We start from the raw sequence: 20,445 nt of genomic DNA, 5'->3' as shown, positions 1-20,445 counted from the left end.
GGGAAGGGGGAATCACATTGTAATCGAGTAATTCAGCAATTTTAGTTAAGTAAGTATCGATACATGGGAAGGAAAGCAGAGAAATAAAGAACCCCTATTAGACTGGAAAGGAAACGTTAAGTCCTAGCATCAAAACCAACTGCTAAAATAGTTGGGAACAGGCCAAAGTTCGCTGGTCGAAAATGGAAACGGTGCTGAGCGTTCTCACAGTATCTGAGGCTTTTGTGCACATGGAGGAAGAGGAGGAGGAAGCGACGGGGTTTTTGTATCTGGAGGGAGAGGAGGCACCGGAGCCGGTGGCTCCACCGTGTCCCCAACCCGGGACCGAGGCAGGGCAGTGTCATTAGTGCCGAGAGTGGGATGGGGACAGGGATGCAGGATGAGGCGCTGGCTCTGGATCAGCAGGGATCACTCTAGGGCTGCGAGGTCTTGAGGGGTCTCTCCCATGGGCAACATCACAGCCCTGGTCCTGCCCCTCTTGGTCATTGATATTTAACTCAATCTGCACGTCCTTACGGCTACAGGTCTTTGGATGTCGCAGGTGGAGCAGAACTGGTGACCAGCATGAACTCATCACACCCATGGCACGCCGGCATGCCGGGAAATGCCGGCTCGGGGGAGCGGGAAGGCCGGGATTTGCAAAGGAAAGCGCTAAAATAGACAGCTCGAAGTGATGGGGCCAGGGCAGCCCCAGCGGGAGCGGAGCCGCCGTGTCCGGGTCCGCGCCAGGTCCAGGTCACTTGAAGACAGAGGGGAACGTGGGGCAGTCGGGAGACTTCATCTTCTTCATGAACTTCTTGAACTCCTTGTTTTTCTTGTCCCACTTGTAGATGGCCGTGAGCAGGTACTGGGTCTTCACCTGGCGGCCCATGATGAGGAAGTGGTGGCCCAGGTTGTCCAGCTGGTGGCAAGGGCAGTCGGCTCCGTTTTTGAGGAAAAGCACGAGCTTCTTGAGGTTCTTCTTCCTGATGGGTCCCAGCTTCAGGGCCTTCCTCTTCCTCGGGACGATCATTTTATCCCCGTTCTCCTTCTTCACTTCCTTTATGGTCATCTTGAGAGCTGAAAGACAAGGCGGAGGGGAGGGAAAAGGTGATTCCCAAGCAATCTTCATCCGCACCCCATCCCGCCCCACTTCCACGGAACAGATTTCTCTCCAAGCGAATCACAACCTGGATTTCCAAAAAGAAATGTTCCTTTGCCATGACCATGAAGGGGAATTTAGTGTATAGGGGGAAAAAACGATGAAAATATGTTGTGCATTAAAGCATCGCTTCTGTGCCATTTGGCTTTGCCTTGTTTGGGGGGGGAAACACACATGGCCCGAAATCACTAACATATTTCCATGATTTGGGAGTTTCCTTCGGACTTGCTCCTGCTCCATGGTGCAGCGACCGCCCTGGCAAAGTTTTCCAGCTGCTTCCCAAATTCGGGGTGTTGAGGAGCTAAACGTGAGCCCACGGCTGCTCCCCCGGCCCCGTTGCCCCTGGAAAAGCGTTCGGAGAAGGAAAGCTGCCAGGAGACGCATTAGGGCTGTAACGGGAGAAGGCTGCCGGCAAGGAACTGTCAGTCAAGGGGAAAAATAAACAGCGAGTATTGATTGCAGCACGGGCTCCCGCGCAGCCGGAGCCTGTTCCACCGGATCCGCTTGGAGCCTGGAGAAGGGGCAGAAACAATAAATAAAACCACCAGGAAAGAGTGAGAGAGGAGCGAGTTCGGGGTCGTCACAGCCAGTTCTGCTTTTCATCGGAGCTCACTGGAGCAAGGGCCGCCAGGATGGGATTCCCTGTGTGCCGGCGGGATCCCCCCTTCATGCGCAGCCAAGCCGTGCCAGGGATGCACCGGGCACAGGGATGCGTGTGACAGGTCCAAAACCCATGGAGCTGCAAGGGAGCTTTTCCCCCCGCTCTGTATTCCAGGGACAAAGCAGGAACATGAGGATGTCCCGGCATGGGGACGGATCAGCGCTACGGCCACCAGCTGTGCCCCTCTCGCCTGCATCTGGGCTCCTCTTTCCAAGACAAAAAGAAGGCAGCAGTGGGAAGACAGAGGAATGGGAGGAATCTCGGCCCCAGTGAGCGCTCCGGCGCAGTTAAAAATAAAGCCGCCCCTCGGATCCTTGCGGATCCAGGGCACAGAGCCTGATGCCGAGTCCTCACAATGGCTGGAAGCGCCGGACTCCACTTGCGCAGAGCGGATGCGACTCCCGGCGCCATCCCCAGCGCCCGCATCCGGCGCCCCGGGACGCGGCACCAGCCGGGCTCTCCGGCATTCCGAGCTCCCGGGAGCTGCCAGGAAACATTCCTGCCCGCCGGGCGCCGGCGCCGCAGTCTTCTCGGCAAGCCCCACGTTGCGAGCTCGCCGCCGAGGATGCCTCTGGTTTGGCCTCCGCCGCCGCTCGCTTGCGTAACGTCCCGGCGCGCCAAGCGCGCGGCCCCAATTCCCTCTCCCTTCCAGCCCTCGCCCGACAGTGCCGCCTGCTCGTCCGTCCTCCGGACACGATGGATGTCCCCGGGAAGGCATCGCAGCGGCACTGCTTTTCCTATGGGAAGAAGCCTTTTCCGGGGATCCCAAGTGTGCCAAGCCCGCAGCGCGCTCGGGAGTGCTTCCCGCCGGGAGCAAGGGGCCACCGGAGCACTAATCCCCAAGGAATGCACACCTTGCTCGGGTGACACCTAATCACCTTGCCGGGAAGTTCTGCACCCGGCAAGGATGTCAAAGCCGGTTACTCCAGGGTTTGATCCAAGAAAGCCAATTTTGCTCTGTGCGCTTTTCCTGCCGCACGCTCCCGTGCCCACGTGTCCGCGAGCCAACACTGACATCTAGAGGCACACTGGCCACCGGGCCACCGCCGCGGCCCCCGGCCCGCTCCGGAGCACCCGGATGGACGGGAGAGCCCTGGGAAGAGCATCCGGGCACGTGCCCCTTACCGAACTCGCTGGCGCAGAGGTGCTCCACGATGGCCTCCGCCTTCATCTCGTTGTCGCACGGGGGGCACACGGTGGTTCCTGCGGGGCAGAGCAGAGGACGGGGTGGGCTGCAGCGCGCGGGTGTCCCCACGGCCGGCGCATCCTGCGATCCACGGCGGCAGGGAAGCTCGTGCCATCCCGAGAGCAGGAAACGGCTCCCAAGCTCCCGGCTCCAGCTGGAGCAGAGACCACCCAGCAGCACAGAGGCGGATCCGGGCTCCTGACAGGGACATTTATTTGCTCTGGGAGTCCTGTGCTTGCTCCAGGGTTACCCTCCGGGATGCGTTTTCCAGGTGGCGTTCCCAGCGGGTGCTGCCACCGTCCCCTGGAAGCGCCCAAGTCCCTGCAGCCCCCGATACCCCAAGCTCTGACTTTGCACTCAGCAGCTTTGCAACCTCTGCCCAGCTCCGGCTTTTCCCCCCGGCTCCGGCTTCCTCCGGGGGCAGGGGCAGGAATGCGTAATGCCGAATTAATCTGAGGCTCTCCCGGTGCATCCCGGGGGGCCTGCAGGCTTCACCGCCCGTGCTTAAGCAGAAAGGAATTTGCAGGTCAGCTCTCGGAGAGGCAGCAACAAATTCCAATTTCAAGGTGTTAATGGGGGGAAAAAAAAAGAGCGAGCACCCCGGAGCACTCGCTTTGGTGAAGATTTTACAGACTCGCTTTCTGCGAGCGTCTTTGCAAACTAATATAGCTCACTTAAGAGCGCACAAGACATAAGACACAGTGCTTGCACTGCGCGAGCGGCCACGATGCTTCGTGCGCCGCCTTGCCTGGCTTCACGGATTGGTGCTGCAAGCGCGCTCCGAAGCCGGCGCAGAGCTATCCTTGTCCACATCCCAAGCGCAAGGTGGGCCCAGCGGTGCCAACCAAGGGGCTAAGCTCGCGGGGAGCCCCCTTGAATACAAAGGGCTCCCCGCAGCGAGCGCGGGGCACGCGTGAGCCGTGGGGAGCCCGCGCGCTTGTGCAGCCGTTCGCTGCGTCCCATGGCAGGGAACGCCACGGACGCGCTCCCTGCCCGCTCGCTTTAAAAGTTTTGAGCACCGCGCGCTGCAGCTCGCTGCAAAGCAGCCAAGCAAGCGCCAAACAGCCTTGCTGAACATAATAAACGCACAAACGCGAACCGCTTGGTTTCTTAGCAGATACTAGGGATGCCAGGCGGGCTGGCGGTGTCGGGATCAGCGAGCTGGCAGGGAGCCCCATCCCGCATTCCCGCACGCGTATCCCGCCCAGCCCTACCTTTGGGCCTGGCGACCTCGGTGGCGTTGGGCGCCGTCATGGCGATGCAGACGTCGTCCTGGGGGAACTGGTCGCACTTGAGCATGTCGGGCCAGAAGAAGCCGAAGAACTGCATGACGGGCTCGCAGGCGTCGCGCACGGCCTCGCAGAGCCAGCGGCACGGGTACACGGGCCGCTCGAGGCACACGGGCGCGAAGAGCGAGCACAGGAAGACCTGCGTGCCCATGTGGCAGTTCTTGTTGAGCAGCGGCACCCAGCTGCTCGCCTGGTGCTTCACCTCGCCCATGCTCTCGTGCTCCAGCAGGTTGGGCAGCACCATCTTGTCGTAGCCCACGCCGTGGCAGAGCCGCAGGTCGGCGGGGATGGCCACGCACTGGCGGGGCTTGGCGTAGAAGCGCCCGCCGCCGTAGGGCCCCACGTCCGACTGGTAGCTCACGTAGTCGTACTCGCTCGCGCCGCCGCCGCGCGCCAGCAGCGCCGCGGCCAGCGCCAGCAGCGCCCGCGGCGCCCGCCCCATGTCTGCGCCCGCCGGGGCTCCCCGCGACCGCCCCGACGGCACCGACGCTCCGAGATGCTCCCCGGGGCCCACGGCAGCGCTCGCGGGGCTCTGCGGGCTCCTGCGCCCTCCGCCCGCCGCCGTCGCTGCTCCGAGACGCTCCCGGGAGCCCCGGCGCTGCCCGCGGGGCTCTGCGGGCTCCTGCGCGCTCCGCCCGCCGCTCCGAGACGCTCCCGGGGGCCCCGACGGCGCTCGGAGGCTCCGCGCGCTCCTGCGCGCTCCGCCCGCTGCCGCCGCCCCGGGACGTTTCGCGGCGCCCCGACGGCGCCCGCGGGGCTCAGCGCGCTCCGGCCCCGCTCCTCTCCCGGTCCCGGTCCCGATCGCGATCCCGATTCCCGGTCCCCGGTCCCCGCCGCGCCACGGGTTTCTGAGCAGCCCGCAGCCAATCAGGGAGGCGTCCCCGCTGTCAATCACGGCCGTCGGAGCCAATCCCGATCCGACCCGGCCGCCCCCCAACCCGCCCCCGCCCCCGGCCCGACGGCGCCGCGCGGGGGCGGCCCCGGCCCCCGGTCTGCGCCCCCCACCCCGGGCAACGCGGCCCCAAGCGGCCCCCGAGCCCCTCAAGCGCCGTCGGGGCCGCCCCGGGCCTCCCCCCTTCCCCGGGAGGCTCCTGGGAGGCCCCGGTTCCCTCCCCGGCTCCTGCCGCGTTTCTTTTTCTTTTTTTTTTTTTTTTCCAAGGTTGCAAAACGTTTCTGAGAACCTGCGCTGGACCCTGCAGCCCTCATTTCCCTATGGACAAATTCCAAAGAAAACTATGGTATTTGAGGGGAAAAAAAAAAAAAAAGAGCGAAAGAGTAGGTCTGTGTCTTAAAGAGGTATCGCGCTCCAGCAAACTGGCCTCGATGCTCTGTTCACCATCGGCCCCTCGCGAGCAGCAGGATCAGGACAATCTCGGGATAAACCCCCGTGCATCCCAATGGGCTCCAGCATGCACATGATCCTCGGGCATCCCGGGTTTCCTGCAGCTCATAGGATAACCCAGCACCCCAGCGGGTTTCCATGGCCTCCTTGAGCGCGCTGGTGAGTTCTCCAGAGCTGCCTCCTTCCCGGTGCTCCAGCAAGAAACTCCCCCTTCTCAGTCGCAGGAGCCTAAGGAAGTCTCCGGGCCTCTCATTTTCCGAGTGGCAACGGGCCATCCGGCTTGTTTGGCTTGGCCATCCCGCAATCTTTTTTATTCAAGGTTGAGCAGCGCGCTGGGAGCATCAGGGCTAAGCGCGCAAGATGGGGACGGGGAAAAAAGCTTGGGATAAAGGAATGCCCTGCATTCCCGGTGAACAAAGCCGGCGACCTGAGCTGATTTGTGCCAAGCGAGCGGCTTTCGTGCATGAGCGGCAGCACCAAGCCCGGCCGCGGACACCGCTTCCAGCCAGCGCCGAATTCCCTGCCCAAATCCCACGGCGGAGCGTTTGCTCCCGTGCTACCTCGGCAAGGGCGATGCGGCCTCCAGCGCGTGCCCGCCTGGCCCTAATCCCTGCCGAGAGCTGACAGCAAATATTTACAGGATTTATAAATATTTAGCGGGTAATAACTCGCTGCGTTACGGCACAGCAGGAAGCTCCGCGCCGCCTGCACCAGGTGCAGCAGACGGAGGGCTGCAAGCCGGGCCGTGGGGTGCATGGCCAGGGCATAAATGGGGTTATAATTTTCCCCCAATTCACCCATAACGGGCATCGCTAGCAAGCAGGAGCTCCACATCCCCATGGAGCACCCTGCATCACCCTCTGTGGAGAAGAGAGCCTGGGCCCTGTGATTTCTCAAGTTGTTTTTCCCCTCGCGAAGAGGCCAGATGTTTCTCTTCCCCCTAATCATTTATTTTCTGAGCCCTCCAGACATTTATTTACCTTTTTCATGCTTAATGATTTGCGAAAGCATAAAGAAACCACGTGAAGAAGAACGTTGGCACGGGGCTCCGCGCTGCTTTCTAACGCGAATGAGCAAGCACCGAAGCCCCTGGGTGGATATTCCAGGCTGCTATTTTCTTAACGCCGCCTCATTAAGATGGATGGAGTTTCTGCTTATTAGTAATTTGGCAGGTTCCCCTTTGTGCGCGCGCCGCGCTCCTCGCTAATGACGCTGCGCTCCAGCGATTAACAAAAGCGGGTCCCGTGCGAGCGCGCGGAGGCGCCGGGGGCACCCGCCGGAGCGCGCGCGTCCAGGCTCGCGGAAAAGCCGCCGGCCGGAAACCTCCGCTGACATCCGCATCGTTTTGACCTCGAGGACTTTGCCTCTTGGATTTGCACGCGCGATTGCAGAGCCGGCGGAGCTCGAAGCCAAGCGATGCGGAGCCCCGAGCGCGTCCGACGGAGACGAAGCCGGCCCGGCTACCGCCTGGATTTACAGCCGGCCATTAAAGTCTGTTTACAAGCCGGTAGTGCGGCGGACCCGTCTGGTCAATCATTGATGCAACCTCCAGCTCCTGCTTATAGAGGTTGCGGAGGGATTTAAGGACGAGCCTCCCTGCTCCGTCCCCCCCGTCCAAACCATTTGCGGGAGGGAATTCGCTAGGCAAGCCCAAGCTCACAGCACAGCCCTCCTCCTCCTCGCCTGAGAAACCGCATGCCCCAACCTCAAGTGCATAAATTTTTCCCCACCTAATCCATTTTCCCGATTGATGGAGAAAATCCATAAGAGCTATTTATGACTTGGCCGTAAATAACCCTTGCAGGAGAGCTCTGGCGAGCCTCAAGGTAACGGCGGCGAGCTCGGGGCACTGAGTCTGCAGCGCTCGGCCCAGCGCTCATCTGCTTCGAATTACCGGGGCCGCGCACGCCGCGTCCTCGCCCCGTGGGGTTTCCATGAGGCCAAGGGGCTCCCCGGGCTCGGGATGCTCCGGAGGGATGCTCCGTGTCCCACCAAGGGTGGCCTGGAGCTTGTACGGGACACGGGGACAGACGGTACCAGCAGCACTCGGGGGCTGCCAGACGGGGTCGGTCACCGGGACGGGGTCGGTCCCGTCCGGGTCCATCCTGTCTCCCGCCCTGCCGCTTTTCCTCCCCCTGCTCCGCAATTATCCCAGAGCCCCGCTCACCCCGATGGGGACAATGGGACAATTTGTCACTTCCATTGTCCGCCCGTCAACACTGGGGCCTTTTCAACGGGGCCAACACATGTTTTTTTGAGAGCTTGTCAGCGAGGGCTGTCTGGCCAGGCACATAACCGCGGAAAATGGGACCTTTGTTAACGTTGCTTCTTAGAAAAGTAAATCCATTCACTCTCCTTTTTTTTTTTTTTCATGCCTTCAGTCTGGAATTTGCACAAGAAGCGGAATTGCTCCTGATCCCTAAATGATTGGTCAGCGGATTTGCATGAGGAAGCAGAAATTAATTATTCTTTTCTTTTCTTTTCTTTTCTTTTCTTTTCTTTTCTTTTCTTTTCTTTTCTTTTCTTTTCTTTTTCTTTTTCTTTTTCTTTTTCTTTTTCTTTTATTTTCCCTAATTGTGTGTTTGGAAATGAGATTACATTCTCCAGCTTCTCCAGCAGCACGAGGGGCTGGGAGGGGGGAATTGCTTTGCATTTGTTTAGCTCCTTAGCTCCTAAGAGCACCTAATCGGTTCAAGCATTTCCTAAGATTCTCTTTTTTTTTTTTTTTTTTTTCTGCTTTAATGACTTAAAATAGAGGGAACTCCTTCCCGGGAAAAGCTCCTGGTGGCAGCAGGCTCTGCTAGAGCCAGTGCCAACCAGGACCATATTCTGAAATGCTCCATCCCAGGTGATCCCCCATTTTCCGGTGCCACCGTTTCCCTGGTTTTGGGGTGCACATCTCGACCCCGCTCCCATCCATTTCTCCTTCCCTGGGGCCAGTGGGGGGTCCAGGGGGATCTCAGGCACCCTGAAAACATGTATTTTCAAAAACATTTTTATGCAATCTAGTGTAACCGTAACTGAATCAAGCTTTTTCCGGGAGGATTTTATATGCACCTAAAAAAAAGAACCCCGTGGGATATCTCTGGAGATCTTCCAAGCCTGCCTGGATGCCACCGTGTGCCCCATGCTCTGGGTGTCCCTGCTGGAGCAGGGGTTGGACTGGATGATCTCTAGAGGTCCCTTCCAACCTCAGCCATTCTGGGATTCTGTGATCGGGCTCCTGGGATAGCGCCGTGACGTCACACTGGGCTTGGGAGCCGGGCGTAGGAATCGAACCCGCGACCTTCGGGGGAACGCGGGGCGGGAGGGGGGCTCGAGTCCCTCCTTGTGGGCGGGACTGTACCGTGCTGACGTAGGGGGGGCGGGCTGTACCAAGCGGGGCGCGGGGGGGGGGGGAGATACACCGCGCATGCGCGGAGGGTCCCCGCCCGCGGAGGGAGGCGCATGCGCAGAGCGGGCGCTTCCGCCTTTTCTCGGGCCCGCAGCGGCGCCGCCGCTTTCGCGACGGCCGTGAGGGAGGCGGGGGCGGGGGGCGCGGGCCGGCACCGGGAGCGGCGGCGCCATGAGGCCGCAGCAGGCGCCCGTGTCCGGCAAGGTCTTCATCCAGCGCGACTACAGCGGCGGCACCCGCTGCCAGTTCCAGAGCAAGTTCCCGGCCGAGCTGGAGAACCGGGTAAGGCGGGCGGCGGCACCGGGTCCCCCCCAGCAGCGGCTCGGGCCTCCCCCGGGTAACGCTGCGGCCCAGCGGGCTCCGCCGAGAGCCTCGCGCCCAGCGTTGGGGGCGCTTGTCCCACCCGAGGTGTGAAAAAATCTTGAAAATTCCTCTTTTTTCGCGGTTTTGGGAACGTCCCTGTCTTGCGCTGCCCTGGATCTTGGGCACTTCAGTAAAACGCACCCGTCGCCACAGCGAGGACAGAGCCGCCGTTGTCACCCTGGGGACCCAGCGGCCTCCCGAGTTCTGCACTTGGCTTTTGTTTCTTTATGCGATTTGCACTTCGAGGGAGTCCCCTGTTGTCCCTCGTTCCTTTGTGTTCACGTCTGTCTGGAACTCAGACTTGCTCTGATCGCTTAGTGGGTATTTACCAAAGAGCCACAGGTCCACAAGTAATCCAAGGTGTCCTTCGGACTCTACCTTTAAACATAGTGCCCATTTTAGCTGCTTGTGGGGGACGTTTCTGACAAAGTTTGGAAATAGGAGTAAGCCAAAAAGGAAGGTGGAGACCTGAGGATACCTGTGAGCACGAGGTGTGCAGGGCACGACTGATAAAGTTGCTTTTTGCAGATTGACAGGCAGCAGTTTGAAGAGACCGTCCGAACTCTGAATAACCTTTATGCAGAAGCCGAAAAACTCGGAGGCCAGTCCTACCTGGAAGGGTGCCTGGCCTGTCTGACCGCCTACACCATCTTCCTGTGCATGGAAACGCATTATGAAAAGGTAAGTGCCGTTTGCTTTAGTGCTTGGAAGGCAGTTTATTCCCTAAATTTCAATTAAGGATTTGTTCCTGGTGGGTTTTCTGTGATTTTTACTGTTTTTACAGTTTCATATTGATACCAGCTCATACTGCGAATTATTTTACATGTAGAAAAAGCCTCTTTACTTAACCAAATTTGACTAATATGTAGAATGATCCCTTGTGTTTGAAATTCCAGAAGAATTGTGCAGTTTCAGCGAGCGATAAAACCTGGCGTTGTGATGTTAGGCTCCTCTGGGCCTCTTATTTTAATGCCGTAAAAGCTGATCAAGAAACTGACCCCTGTGTTTTTCTATTACCAGGTTCTAAAGAAAATTGCAAAGTTCATTCAGGAACAGAATGAGAAGATCTACGCTCCTCAGGGCCTCCTTCTGACAGACCCTATTGAGAGAGGATTAAGAGTTGTATCCTTTAGTGGTTTCTTCAGCTGTGCACTGGTTTGTCCATCTTAGAAATACTGCCATTTTATCTCAGAGTGACATTTTATAGTTTTAGTATCTTACTGGGTTTTTTTGTTTGTTTGTTTTCATAACCTTTTTATAGTACGTTTCCCTAACAGCATTTCTCTGCAGATTGAAATTACCATTTATGAAGACAGAGCTATGAGCAGTGGAAGATAAAACTGTGGAGTGTCAGGTATTGACAACTTCATATTACATGTTCCAAACCTGTTCCTGTATTCTCAGAGGGATAGAATCTGTCCTGCCAAGAGAAAATGTTTAGTCAATCACTTCACGTAATCAAAATCTTTCAAAATAAATCTTATGTGGATTAGGTTTTCAAATACCAGTTAAAGGTGGGAAAAAAAAAAGTAATAGTTGGCAGTTTGCCACTGAGTAATAATGAAGTTCAGATGATACCAGATTTAATGTTAATGAAATACAGGTCTTGATTGTGAAAAGCTGAAACTTCCAACTGACACTTTTGTTTTAGATATTCTGGGGTGGTGGTATTCTAGGTTGTTGGTAGTGTGTCCAGAAAGATTTGAAAGTGTTTATGCCTGTTGGGCAGAAAGGAACATAGAAATAAAGGGGTGCATTTTTATTTTGTTGCACAAATGAAATCCAGTGTGCTGGCTTCAGTTCCTGATAACCTTATAGCACCTGATCTCTACCTTTCCTGCTACTTTCTTTATGAAAGAACAGAATATAGATATGTGAAGATTTATGTATGGGGATTTTTTGTGTGTGGGTGTGTGTGTTTTTTTTTTTTTTTTTTTTTTTTTTTTTTTGCAATTACAATTTCTAATGTTGTGAAACTTTTGTTTTCTAGCAGATGGCTCAGCAATGGACTTGCGGTATCAAAGCTTCCCTACCTCCTACTTTAGAGTATCATTCCTCTCTCTGCTGCCAGATCCACAGTGCCATCTACTACAAGGACTAACTTCCTAAAACTCGACTCCGCATGGGGTGACCTCCCAGCTGGTCAGCATCCATTTTTTGAGCAAACTTCTAAGCAATGGGATCATTTTGGCTTTTGAAGAAAAAGCGATAAAGCTGCTTGAAAGAAATTGGGCGCTTAACCCAAAAGAAGCCTAACCCTAGACAGGAGCGCAGCGCTGTTCCTCCGTAATTGTTGAACCTTTCTGTCCATCAGTCGGGCTTGAAAAGCTGCAAGTCAGAGTTGAGAGTTTTCCAGGAACGAGGCCTTTCCTTCAGCTCGGTACTGGAGGGATGCGCAGTGCCTCTGGCTGGCAAGAAGTGACTCAAGGCACTGAGCATTTTTTTAAGTTTCCTGTGCTGATTCTCATTGAAAGCTAAAGGGCAGAGTGTTTCTTGTTTTTTAATGCTTTTGCTGTTACTAGAAGGGGGAGAAATAGCTAGAGTTTAATACTGGGTTCTTTGCTACTACCATATCTGTGCTGTTATTGCATCTGTCTGTGCTTGTCAGAAGAGAAGGTCTATTTTTTCATTCATGAAACAGTTAAGTACAATAAAATGGATGCTGAACCAATGAACATAATCCCTACCCTAAATTTAATATGTGAAATGTAAAACTGTTTATGGATTTATTATATATAATTTATAGGAAAAAATGTTGATTTGACAAGTCGTTAGGTGTTGTGCAAGATGCTGGCAAACTGTTGAAAAGTAGAACTGTGCATTATTTAGCATCTCCCATGCATAGACATTCCTCAGCAATACCCGCAAGTGTAAACATCCCACAAACCAAGTTGGCTTAATATTTTTTATCAAACTAAGGCTCTCTAGACCATCGTTGAATTGTGAAAGGAATTCAAGAATTGAGGAAAATAAGAAAACGTGCAGAATAGTTGGAGTGTTTTGGCTTTTGGTGATACTGTAGGTGCTAATACTGGATCTGAAATTCCAGGCTTATCTCTCAGCCACTTTTTTTGTTTTGTTTTTGAGATTTAACATTTTAATTGTATGGAATTTTTGTTTTCTAAACTGTAAACGGTGTTTGCCTTCCACATCTGTTGCAATACTTTGCAGAAGTATCAATGGATCAGTAAATTTTTTCTTAAACCGCGTCGCTGGCGTCTTTGGGAGCGCTGCCCTGCAGCGAGGGGCCACGCCGGTGGCCGTTGAGGGATTAAAAAAATGAGCAAAAATGAGCAAAACTTGTGCGTTTTGGGGGCGCGTCGGTTCCTGTCACGCTTGGCGGGAGGCCGCGCCCCGCCGCCATGTCATGGAGGGGGGCTGTGGGCGGGGCGCGCATGCGCCGGAGGGGGGGGCTGAGCGGGGAGGGGCCGCGCGGCGCATGCGCGTGGCGGTTGGCGGGAGATGGCGGCGGGCGCTGAGGGGACGGGGATGGCGACGGAGGCGACGGACTCGGATGGCGGCAGCGAGGAGCTGGTGCTCACCCCGGCGCAGCTCATCCGCAGCCTGGAGCAGGTAGGGGAGAGCCGCCGAGGAGAGGGCGGGGTGGGGAGCTGGGCCTGGGGTCGAGCTGCCGCTTACAGTGTTTGTCCCCCCTCCCTGCTCCCCTTTCCCTCAGGCCTGGCTCAATGAGAAGTTCGCCCCGGAGCTGCTGGAGAGCAAGCCCGAGATCATCGAGTGCGTGGTGGAGCAGCTGGACCACATGGTAGGCACCGTGGGACCCCTTGCCTGGGCCCTTGCACAGCAGCCTCACACCGGGCCTCCTCCTGCACTGCTGTCCCCAGAGCAGGTCGCAGAGAGAGATGCAGCAGAGCTCCGGGGACCTCTGTGTCACTAAAAGCAGCCGCAGCCTCTCTCTGTGCACCCTTTCTCTGCATTTCTTGCTGTTGGGCATTTGAACCATTTATTTTGTCTTTGCAGGAGGCAAACTTGAAGCGGGCCAAGAAGGGAGACTTGAAGGTCAGCGTCCACCACATGGAGATTGAGAGGATCCGTTATGTGCTCAGCAGCTACCTGAGGTGTCGGCTTGTGAAGGTAATGCTTGCTGGGCTGCAGTGAGGACGAAGAGGGGGCTTTGGAAGTGATTTCTCCACCTGTGCAATGCCTCCTACTTCAGTAAAGACCCTCCGTTAAAGCCCCCTCTCTCTCAAGTATGGTTCATGGAAATTCTTTCCCTGGGCACCCTGTTCTCCTGTGAATGAGTGGAATTGCAGTATTGCCATGAGTGTTTTGTGACCCTCTGTGGGCACAGGATGGCACAGCTGAGCTCCTGTATATCCTGTGTGGGTCCTGCCACATACAGGCATGGCCGTGTGCCTTGGGGACCTTAGCTGAACATGTCATTAATTCAAACTCAGGTGTTTGGGCAGGCCTGAGGGTACCGCATGCCGCTGTGCACTTCTCTGAGGGAAAACTTCTTGCTGAGGAGAAGGGGCTTTCCGATGCAGACTCCTAGAGAGTTCTGTTTCAGTCTGCAATTTTTTTTCCAATTCCAGATTGAGAAGTTTTTCCCCCATGTCCTGGAGAAGGAGAAGTCTCGAGCAGAAGGGGAGCCTTCCATCCTGTCACCGGAGGAGTTTGCCTTTGCTAAAGAGTGAGTAGGTTTTGAATGTGTCTCGCTTTCTTTGCACAGATTTCTAGAGCTCCCTGTTACATTATGCTGAATAGAGTATTGGGTTGCAGTAGGAATCAGGAACCTCACCAAGAACTTTCCTTAAGGTCAAGGAAAGTGTCAAAATAAAATAATCTTTCTATTTAGTCTGTTAACACCCCGAGGGCCTAGACTGGTAGCCAAGGGAAGCAGCTAGGCTGGTCTTTGGCCATGCCTGTAAGACCAGGAGATGTCGCTTACTGGTATTCTCAGTCAATATTCTATCAGTGTATTTGTTTTTGATTAAACCAATAGTTGCTCCAATTGTGCATTTCAGGTACATGGCAAACACAGAAACTTACCTGAAAAACGCAGCCCTAAAACATATGCCGCCCAACCTGCAGAAAGTGTCTCTCCTAAAATCAGGTGAGTACATCCAGACTCCAGGATAACTGGAAGATTACGGCTATGGGTGTTTGGGGAATGCTCTTGAGACCACAAAGTGTACATCCTTGTCCTTCTACTGGAGCTTGGTAGGACACACGTGACAGTGTCATATCTGTGTGGAACGTGGCTTGGTGCTGCTGGCAGAGGGCCACGTTGGTCACTGCCATTCAGTGTCATTGTATGCTGGGCAGTGCCAGCTGCATCTGATCGGAAGCCTCTAATATTCCTTTTATTGGCCCCAAGTTCGTTGCTCCTAGCCGCAGCTCAGGGTCCTGCAGAAGAGCCTAGCTGGATGTTTCTGCTCTGAATCCATTCCCTCTGCAGTTCCAAAGCCCAACCTGGATTCCTTTGTATTCCTGAGGGTGTTGGAGAGACAGGAGAACATCCTGGTGGAGCCAGAGACTGATGAGCAGAGGTAGGTGGGTCCTGCGGTGCCCTTGTGCTTTGTGGAAATACAAAGCCGAAGTGTGAAAGCGAAAAAGGAGCCGCAGCTTCAGTGGCCTCTGTCCCCTGCAGGGAGTACACGATTGACCTGGAGGAGGGCTCGCAGCACCTGATCCGCTACAAAACCATCGCCCCGCTGGTGGCCTCGGGCGCCGTGCAGCTCATCTGAGGGCCGTGCGTGGGGTAAGCGCTGCCGGGTGACAGCTCGCGGTGTGACAGGGTGACAGCGCAGCGCGGGAGCCGGGAGGTGGCAGCACCCGCTAGTGCCGGGGGGTGACAACGGGCAGCGCTGGCCGAGCAGCGGGGTGTTCAACCCGGGGGAAAGCGGGTTGAACCCGGCAGAGCGGCCTGCTCGCTGGTAGCGCCGCGGGGCTCTCTGCCCCCGCGTCCCGTGGGGCTCTGGGTGGTTTCTGTTGTTCCTGGAACGCGGGCGGGCGCCTTCGTCTTCGTGCTCCCGTGGGCGGGCAGGCTGTGTCGCAGCCCTCGGAGTGCCCGGGGAGGACAAGCGGATCCCGGCTCTGCAGCTCCCGGCCTGCTCCGACAGCGGATGTCGCCCTCCTCCCCTGCCCTTGCAAATAGCAGGGTGTTCTCTGCTTCAGCCTGAAGCTGCCTGTGTTCCTTCCTGCCCCAGTTTAGCCCTGTCCTTTAAAGCAGGCAGTCGGGTGGGAAGCATGACAAGAAGGGTGTGCTGTGTAACCCACCCTGTCCCCAAAGCTTCGATCTTGTCGCGGGGGCTGTGCAACTGCGGCTGTTGTGCAAGTGCCCTGTGGCTCCGAGGTGAATTAGGGCGTTCTTCTGCGCTGCCTTTTCCACATGATGTATTGAGCAAAGATTAAAAAAAGAAAAACACACATGGAGGTATTTGCTTGCAGAGCAAATCTTGATTCACACCCAAAGAGCAGGAAGGCTTGGGAATGATAGGAGGGTGGAAACAGCAGCTCAGGTACAGCAAAAAGGACGTCCCAGGTAAGCAGAGCAGGGTGACCTGTGGGTTGCTCTGCACTTGCTTATTACCTGGAGTTGGAAGGCAGGATGGGGAGCTTGCCAAGCGTGTTCCCTTTGCATCCCTGACAGTATCATTTAGGAGGTAGCCGTGAGCTTTGGAATTCAGGATTTCTACTCGCCTTTGGTGTTTCCTGTGCCAAACTTGTGCTCCCCAGGGCAAAGGTGCGTCTTGGGGGACGGAATGACTTGTGCCGCAAGCTACACAAACTTTATTCTGCCTGTGCCACAAAACTGGGCAGCCGGTGGCTCTTTTTCCTTCAGGACAGGGTGTCCCTGCCCCGTGGAGCAGCCCGGGCTCCTGGGATGAGCTCCCCTGTCCCCACCAGGTGAGGGGAGGCAGAGGTGCCGCAGTGCGTCATGCAGCGCGAGTGGCTTTGCATGTGTGGTTTATAGCGTTCCTAATGAATCCAGTTAGCTAAAGAAGATTCTTTTAAGTATAGACAGTAAGAGGAAGGCGGGTTTAATCCTCAGGAATCAGTAGCACACACCTCTGTGCAGCCCCAAGCGAGGGCGGCGGGGGCCCTGCGCTGCCTCCCCCTCCCGAGCGGCTCCGCAGAGGTGACTGTAGCCAAAGTCACCGTTAATCCGCTGCTGCAGGAATGGAAGAGCCGCTCGGAGAACGCGGATGAGGCACGGCCAGCAGACTTTCTCCTTGGCCTTATTTAGTCGGACTCAACGAGTGTCCAGGCGGCTTATCCGATACTCGCGTGTCAGCAGCGGCGTGAGGAGCCCGTGCGCTGTCCTGGATGCTGGATCTTTGCTCCGCTCGGGGCTCATCCCTGCAACCATCCCAGGCAGGGTAGGATGAAGGGGCACTTGACACCAGGCTCTGTTTCAGCAAGATTTTTGGAAGTGGTTATTAGGGAGGAAAGACACATCCTGGGAGCACCTTTTCCAGCTTACTTGGGGTCTGGTGTAGGTGTCGGGCTGCCCTGTGTCCCCTCCCTGCAACAGAGAGCTTGGCTTTAGCGAGCGATTAGCTCGAAAGACAAAGTAGGAGAGGGTGAAAGCGGTCACGGAGAGGGCACGGGCGCCGAGCCCGCACCGCATCCGCTCTCCTCCTGCCAGTCGTGGAGCATGCCATGAGCAGACAGTTCTCAGCAACAGGTAGAGCTCAGCTGTTTTCAACCTGAGAGCTGCTGCAAAGGGACTCGTCACCTTGTACCTTGTGTGTGACCGTGAGCACGTGTGATTCCTCTAGTAATGCAGACACTGTCCCCCCTTAGCATCAAGGTTTACACGAAAATCCATCGTGTAATCTGGGCACCCAGAGGTGCCACCCAGCCCCTGGTGACACTAGGGGACTGTCCAGCGTTGTCACCCCTGCCGCTTTTTCTGCTGACCTGCCAATGGAGCCCCAAATTCAGACCCTTTCCTGCGCTCTGTGCATCGCGTTGCAGACACCCCAGCATAGCCGCTGGAAAACCCTATGGATAGATGGGTTGTGTCAGGAGCTGATGAAGATCTGTGCTGTCAGCAGGAAAAATCAGGTCTGCTTAACGTAAATAGCTAGACAGCTCTGGAGAGATTAGCAGGGAGTACAGGGCAGGGTGATCTGATTTAGGTGACAGTCCTTTCTGTCAGGGAGTCACACGTAAGCAGCCAGTGAAGGTGGTTTGGCGGCTTGGGGACACCTTGTGCCTGCTCTGGTGTCGCTGAATTTCTTCTCCAGGGCAAGGAAACGGGTGGAAACGGATGGAATTGGTTTTGTACCTGGAGCCAGGGTGGTTTTCCCGTTGGGATAGCTGGAATGAGTGCGTGGATGATCACTGTAGAGGAGGAAAGCCAAGTAGTTTGGGTTATTTTTGCAGAAAGCACCCAAACTTGTCACGCTTGTGGGTGCATTTCTGTTAGGAACCCCTAGTAGTTTGGGTTATTTTTGTGAAAGCACCGAAAATTGTCGCACTTTGGAGTGTATTTTTGTTAGTTTCCCGCAGCTCCCGCGCCAAAGCAGTGGGGGGGCGGGGTTTGAGGCAGCAGCGCGAGCTCCCATTGGCCGCGGGGCCCCTCGGGGGGCGTGGCGACGGCGGTGATTGGCTGCCGCGCGAGTGTCCCGGCCGCGGGCGCGCTCGCAGGGCTCCATTGAGGACTTGGAGGCGGCGGGAGCGGGACGGGGCCATGAGCTGCGGCGAGTGAGTGCGGGGCCGGGGGGGCTTCGCGCCGGGCCCGAATCCCGCTGCTCACGCGCTCTCGTCTCCCTTAGGCTTTTCCAGGTGCTGAGCGCGCGGGCCATGGCGCCCCCGGCCGTGCCCGTGGACCTGGCCGTGCGGCTCTGCCTGAGCCACTCTCCTCCCATCCGCAAGCTGCTCAACTCCTACGAGGAGCTGCGGGGCGGGCGGGCGCGCAAGCCCCTGCGCTCCTGCCTCAACCAGAAGCCGAGCGCTGAGCCGGAGCCCGAGTGGCGGGAGAGCGCCAAGAGCTCCAAGGGTCAGAAGAAGAAGCGGGTGGTGTTCGCCGACATGAAGGGCTTCTCGCTCACCGCCGTGCGCTTCTTCTCCAAGATCGAGGAGGACCTGTGCGACCTGCAGCACGTCCTCTCGGACCTCGCTGGCTTCCGATCCCGGTCGCGCGACCCGCAGCCCTGCAGGTACGTGCTGGACTTCTCTCAGCCCCCCGTGGACTACGTGGCTTTCCGCAGCCGCCTGCACAGCAACCTGGTCTGCCTGGAGAACTGCCTGATCCAGGACCGTGCGCTGTCGGGGACAGTGAAGGTCAAAAACATCGAGTACGAGAAGAAAGTGCTGGTGCGCGTCACCTTTGATGGCTGGAGGAGCTTCCGTGACGTCTCCTGCCAGTACCTGCACAGCCCCTACAGCTCGGCCGACACCGACACCTTCTCCTTCGAGCTCACGCTGCCCAAGCCGTCGGGCCACCGCCGCGCCATCGAGTTCTGCATCTCCTTTCAGTGCGGGCAGGCGACGCACTGGGACAACAACCACGGCAGGAACTACCGCGTGTGCGCGGCAGGCGCCGCCTCCGCCGTCTCCCCGGCCTCGCGCGCCGCCGGCCTCGTCCTTTCCCACCGGCAGCACTCGGGGGGGCCCTATTGGTAGGAAACATGGAATAGTGGGAGGCGATTCCCTCTGCATCCTGCCTGCATGCGAGGGACCTGAAGCGGGGACAAGCAGCCAGTGCTGTTTGCCCTTTTAGCTCCTCTGTGTCCCTGCTCAGCAGCTCCTGGCAGCTTCTCCTGCGCTGGCTCCCACCTTAGAGGCGGGAAGCTGCTTCCCGTCGTCGTTCCTGGTTCTAGGCTCCCATGGCACAATGCAGGAGGAGGAGGGCACGCGAGGGAGGACCCATGCGGCCAAGTGCCTTGTTGGGGATGGGGACAGGAGCGGCCCTGTCCCATCCCTGCGTGTCCATGTCCTGGGGCAGCGGCGGCACCTCAAGCGGGAGCATCTCCCACATTCCCCCTCCAGCCACGGCCTCCGCATCCCTCTGACTTCCCATGGGATGAGCGCCGGGTGCAGCCGCCCCGTCCCGCGGCCTGGGGGGAGCTCCCCCCGTTTTCCCGCCCCGGTTCGGTGCTGTAGCGGCTCCCTAATAAAGTGCAGTGGTTCGTGCGCTGGCTCCGCCTCTGCTGCGGGTACCGGGGGGGGCGGTACCGGGGGGGGCGGTACCGGGGGGGCGGTACCGGGTGGGGGGGCGGGGCGCGCGGGCTCCGCGCACTGCGGCGCCACCTGGCGGCGCCGTGGGCGCAGCGCGGGCCCCGGGCGCGGCCCCGCGGTGACGTCAGCACGCACGGCGCGGCGGCGCGCACGGCACGTGGCGGGGGCGGGGCCGGCGGCGGCAGGTGAGTGCGGGCCCGGCCCGGTTCGGGCGCGGTTCCCCCCCCCCGCTCCGGTTCCCCGTTCCGCCCTCCCGCCGCTTCCCCCCCACCTCCGCCGCCCTCCGCTCCACAGACCGTTAACGCGCGGGCCCCGCCGTGCGGCCTACGCGGCCCCCGGCGCCCCCTCCGCGGTGGCGCCGGCTGCGTCAGCGCCGCGGCCCCGGGCCCCTCGCTCCGTGCCCCGCCGCGGCTCCCGGCGGGCTCGACCCGCCCGCGGCTCCTCCCCCGGCGCGCCGGGCCCCGGGCGGGTGACACGGCGGGTGACACGCGCTAATGGAGCCCCGGGCCGGTCCGACCAGTCGGTTGGCGGCCCCGGCTGGGACACGGGCCGCCCTGCGGGGAGCGGAGCCGCTTCCTCCGGGCATCCTCGTGCGGGGCCAGGGGACACGTGTCACCCTCCTACGGGGACAGGGGACACGTGCCAGCCCCGTATCGGCCCGCGGGGCCCATACCGGCTTCGTGCGGGCCCGGGGGCACGTGCCAGCCCTGTCCCAGGCTCCATGGCCCCACGAGGGACACGCCAGCGCCGTGCCAGCTGGTGGGCATGTGCCAGCGTCACACGGGCACGTGCCAGCCTCGTTCCGGCCTGCTGGGGACATGCCAGGCTCGTAGTGGCCCTCAGGGGACATGCCAGGCTCGCAGTGGCCCGTGTGACGCGTGCCAGCCTCGTACCAGCCCACACGGGTCCCTGAACCC

The 20,445-nt window shown here is 58.0% G+C and overlaps 3 protein-coding genes and 1 pseudogene across 7 annotated transcripts; 3 read left to right on the top strand and 1 right to left on the bottom strand.

The window, feature by feature from the left end:
* Positions 1-700: 700 nt before the first annotated feature.
* On the bottom strand, positions 701-4,719 carry SFRP1 (secreted frizzled related protein 1). The gene is made up of 3 exons (XM_088521407.1): positions 4,203-4,719; positions 2,928-3,005; positions 701-1,059 (listed from the first exon to the last, which is right to left on the bottom strand). Exons 1-3 carry the CDS (start codon positions 4,717-4,719, stop codon positions 737-739), a joined length of 918 nt encoding a protein of 305 aa, XP_088377533.1. The 3' UTR covers positions 701-736.
* A 4,436-nt stretch (positions 4,720-9,155) lies between these two features.
* On the top strand, positions 9,156-11,542 carry GOLGA7 (golgin A7). 4 transcript variants are annotated; one of them, XM_010222126.2, is made up of 5 exons: positions 9,156-9,295; positions 9,905-10,057; positions 10,397-10,498; positions 10,667-10,730; positions 11,367-11,542. In XM_010222126.2, the coding sequence occupies exons 1-4, from the start codon at positions 9,185-9,187 to the stop codon at positions 10,712-10,714; spliced, it is 414 nt and encodes a 137-aa protein (XP_010220428.2). In that variant the 5' UTR covers positions 9,156-9,184; the 3' UTR covers positions 10,715-10,730; positions 11,367-11,542. The 4 variants fall into 4 exon arrangements, with proteins under 4 accessions (XP_010220428.2, XP_088377567.1, XP_088377566.1 ...); XM_088521441.1 differs by having other exon boundaries at positions 9,168-9,295; positions 11,370-11,542; XM_088521440.1 differs by having other exon boundaries at positions 9,168-9,295; positions 10,397-10,531; positions 10,638-10,730; positions 11,370-11,542.
* A 1,286-nt stretch (positions 11,543-12,828) lies between these two features.
* Positions 12,829-18,161, top strand: GINS4 (GINS complex subunit 4). 2 transcript variants are annotated; one of them, XM_088521437.1, is made up of 8 exons: positions 12,829-12,949; positions 13,053-13,139; positions 13,355-13,468; positions 13,930-14,027; positions 14,362-14,450; positions 14,796-14,886; positions 14,988-15,089; positions 18,124-18,161. In XM_088521437.1, the coding sequence occupies exons 1-7, from the start codon at positions 12,839-12,841 to the stop codon at positions 15,082-15,084; spliced, it is 687 nt and encodes a 228-aa protein (XP_088377563.1). In that variant the 5' UTR covers positions 12,829-12,838; the 3' UTR covers positions 15,085-15,089; positions 18,124-18,161. The 2 variants fall into 2 exon arrangements, with proteins under 2 accessions (XP_088377563.1, XP_088377562.1); XM_088521436.1 differs by having other exon boundaries at positions 14,988-15,098.
* LOC104574821 (protein phosphatase 1 regulatory subunit 3C pseudogene) lies at positions 18,152-18,973 on the top strand (annotated as a pseudogene).
* The last annotated feature ends 1,472 nt before the right edge of the window (positions 18,974-20,445 follow it).

This window comes from Tinamus guttatus, unplaced genomic scaffold (genome assembly GCF_059628265.1).
Source record: "Tinamus guttatus ecotype Peru unplaced genomic scaffold, ASM5962826v1 Tinamus_guttatus_pri_ptg000123l, whole genome shotgun sequence".
Lineage (NCBI taxonomy): Eukaryota > Metazoa > Chordata > Aves > Tinamiformes > Tinamidae > Tinamus > Tinamus guttatus.
The sequence above is the reverse complement of the archived record's forward strand: the minus strand, read 5'-3'. Positions and strand labels throughout refer to the sequence as shown.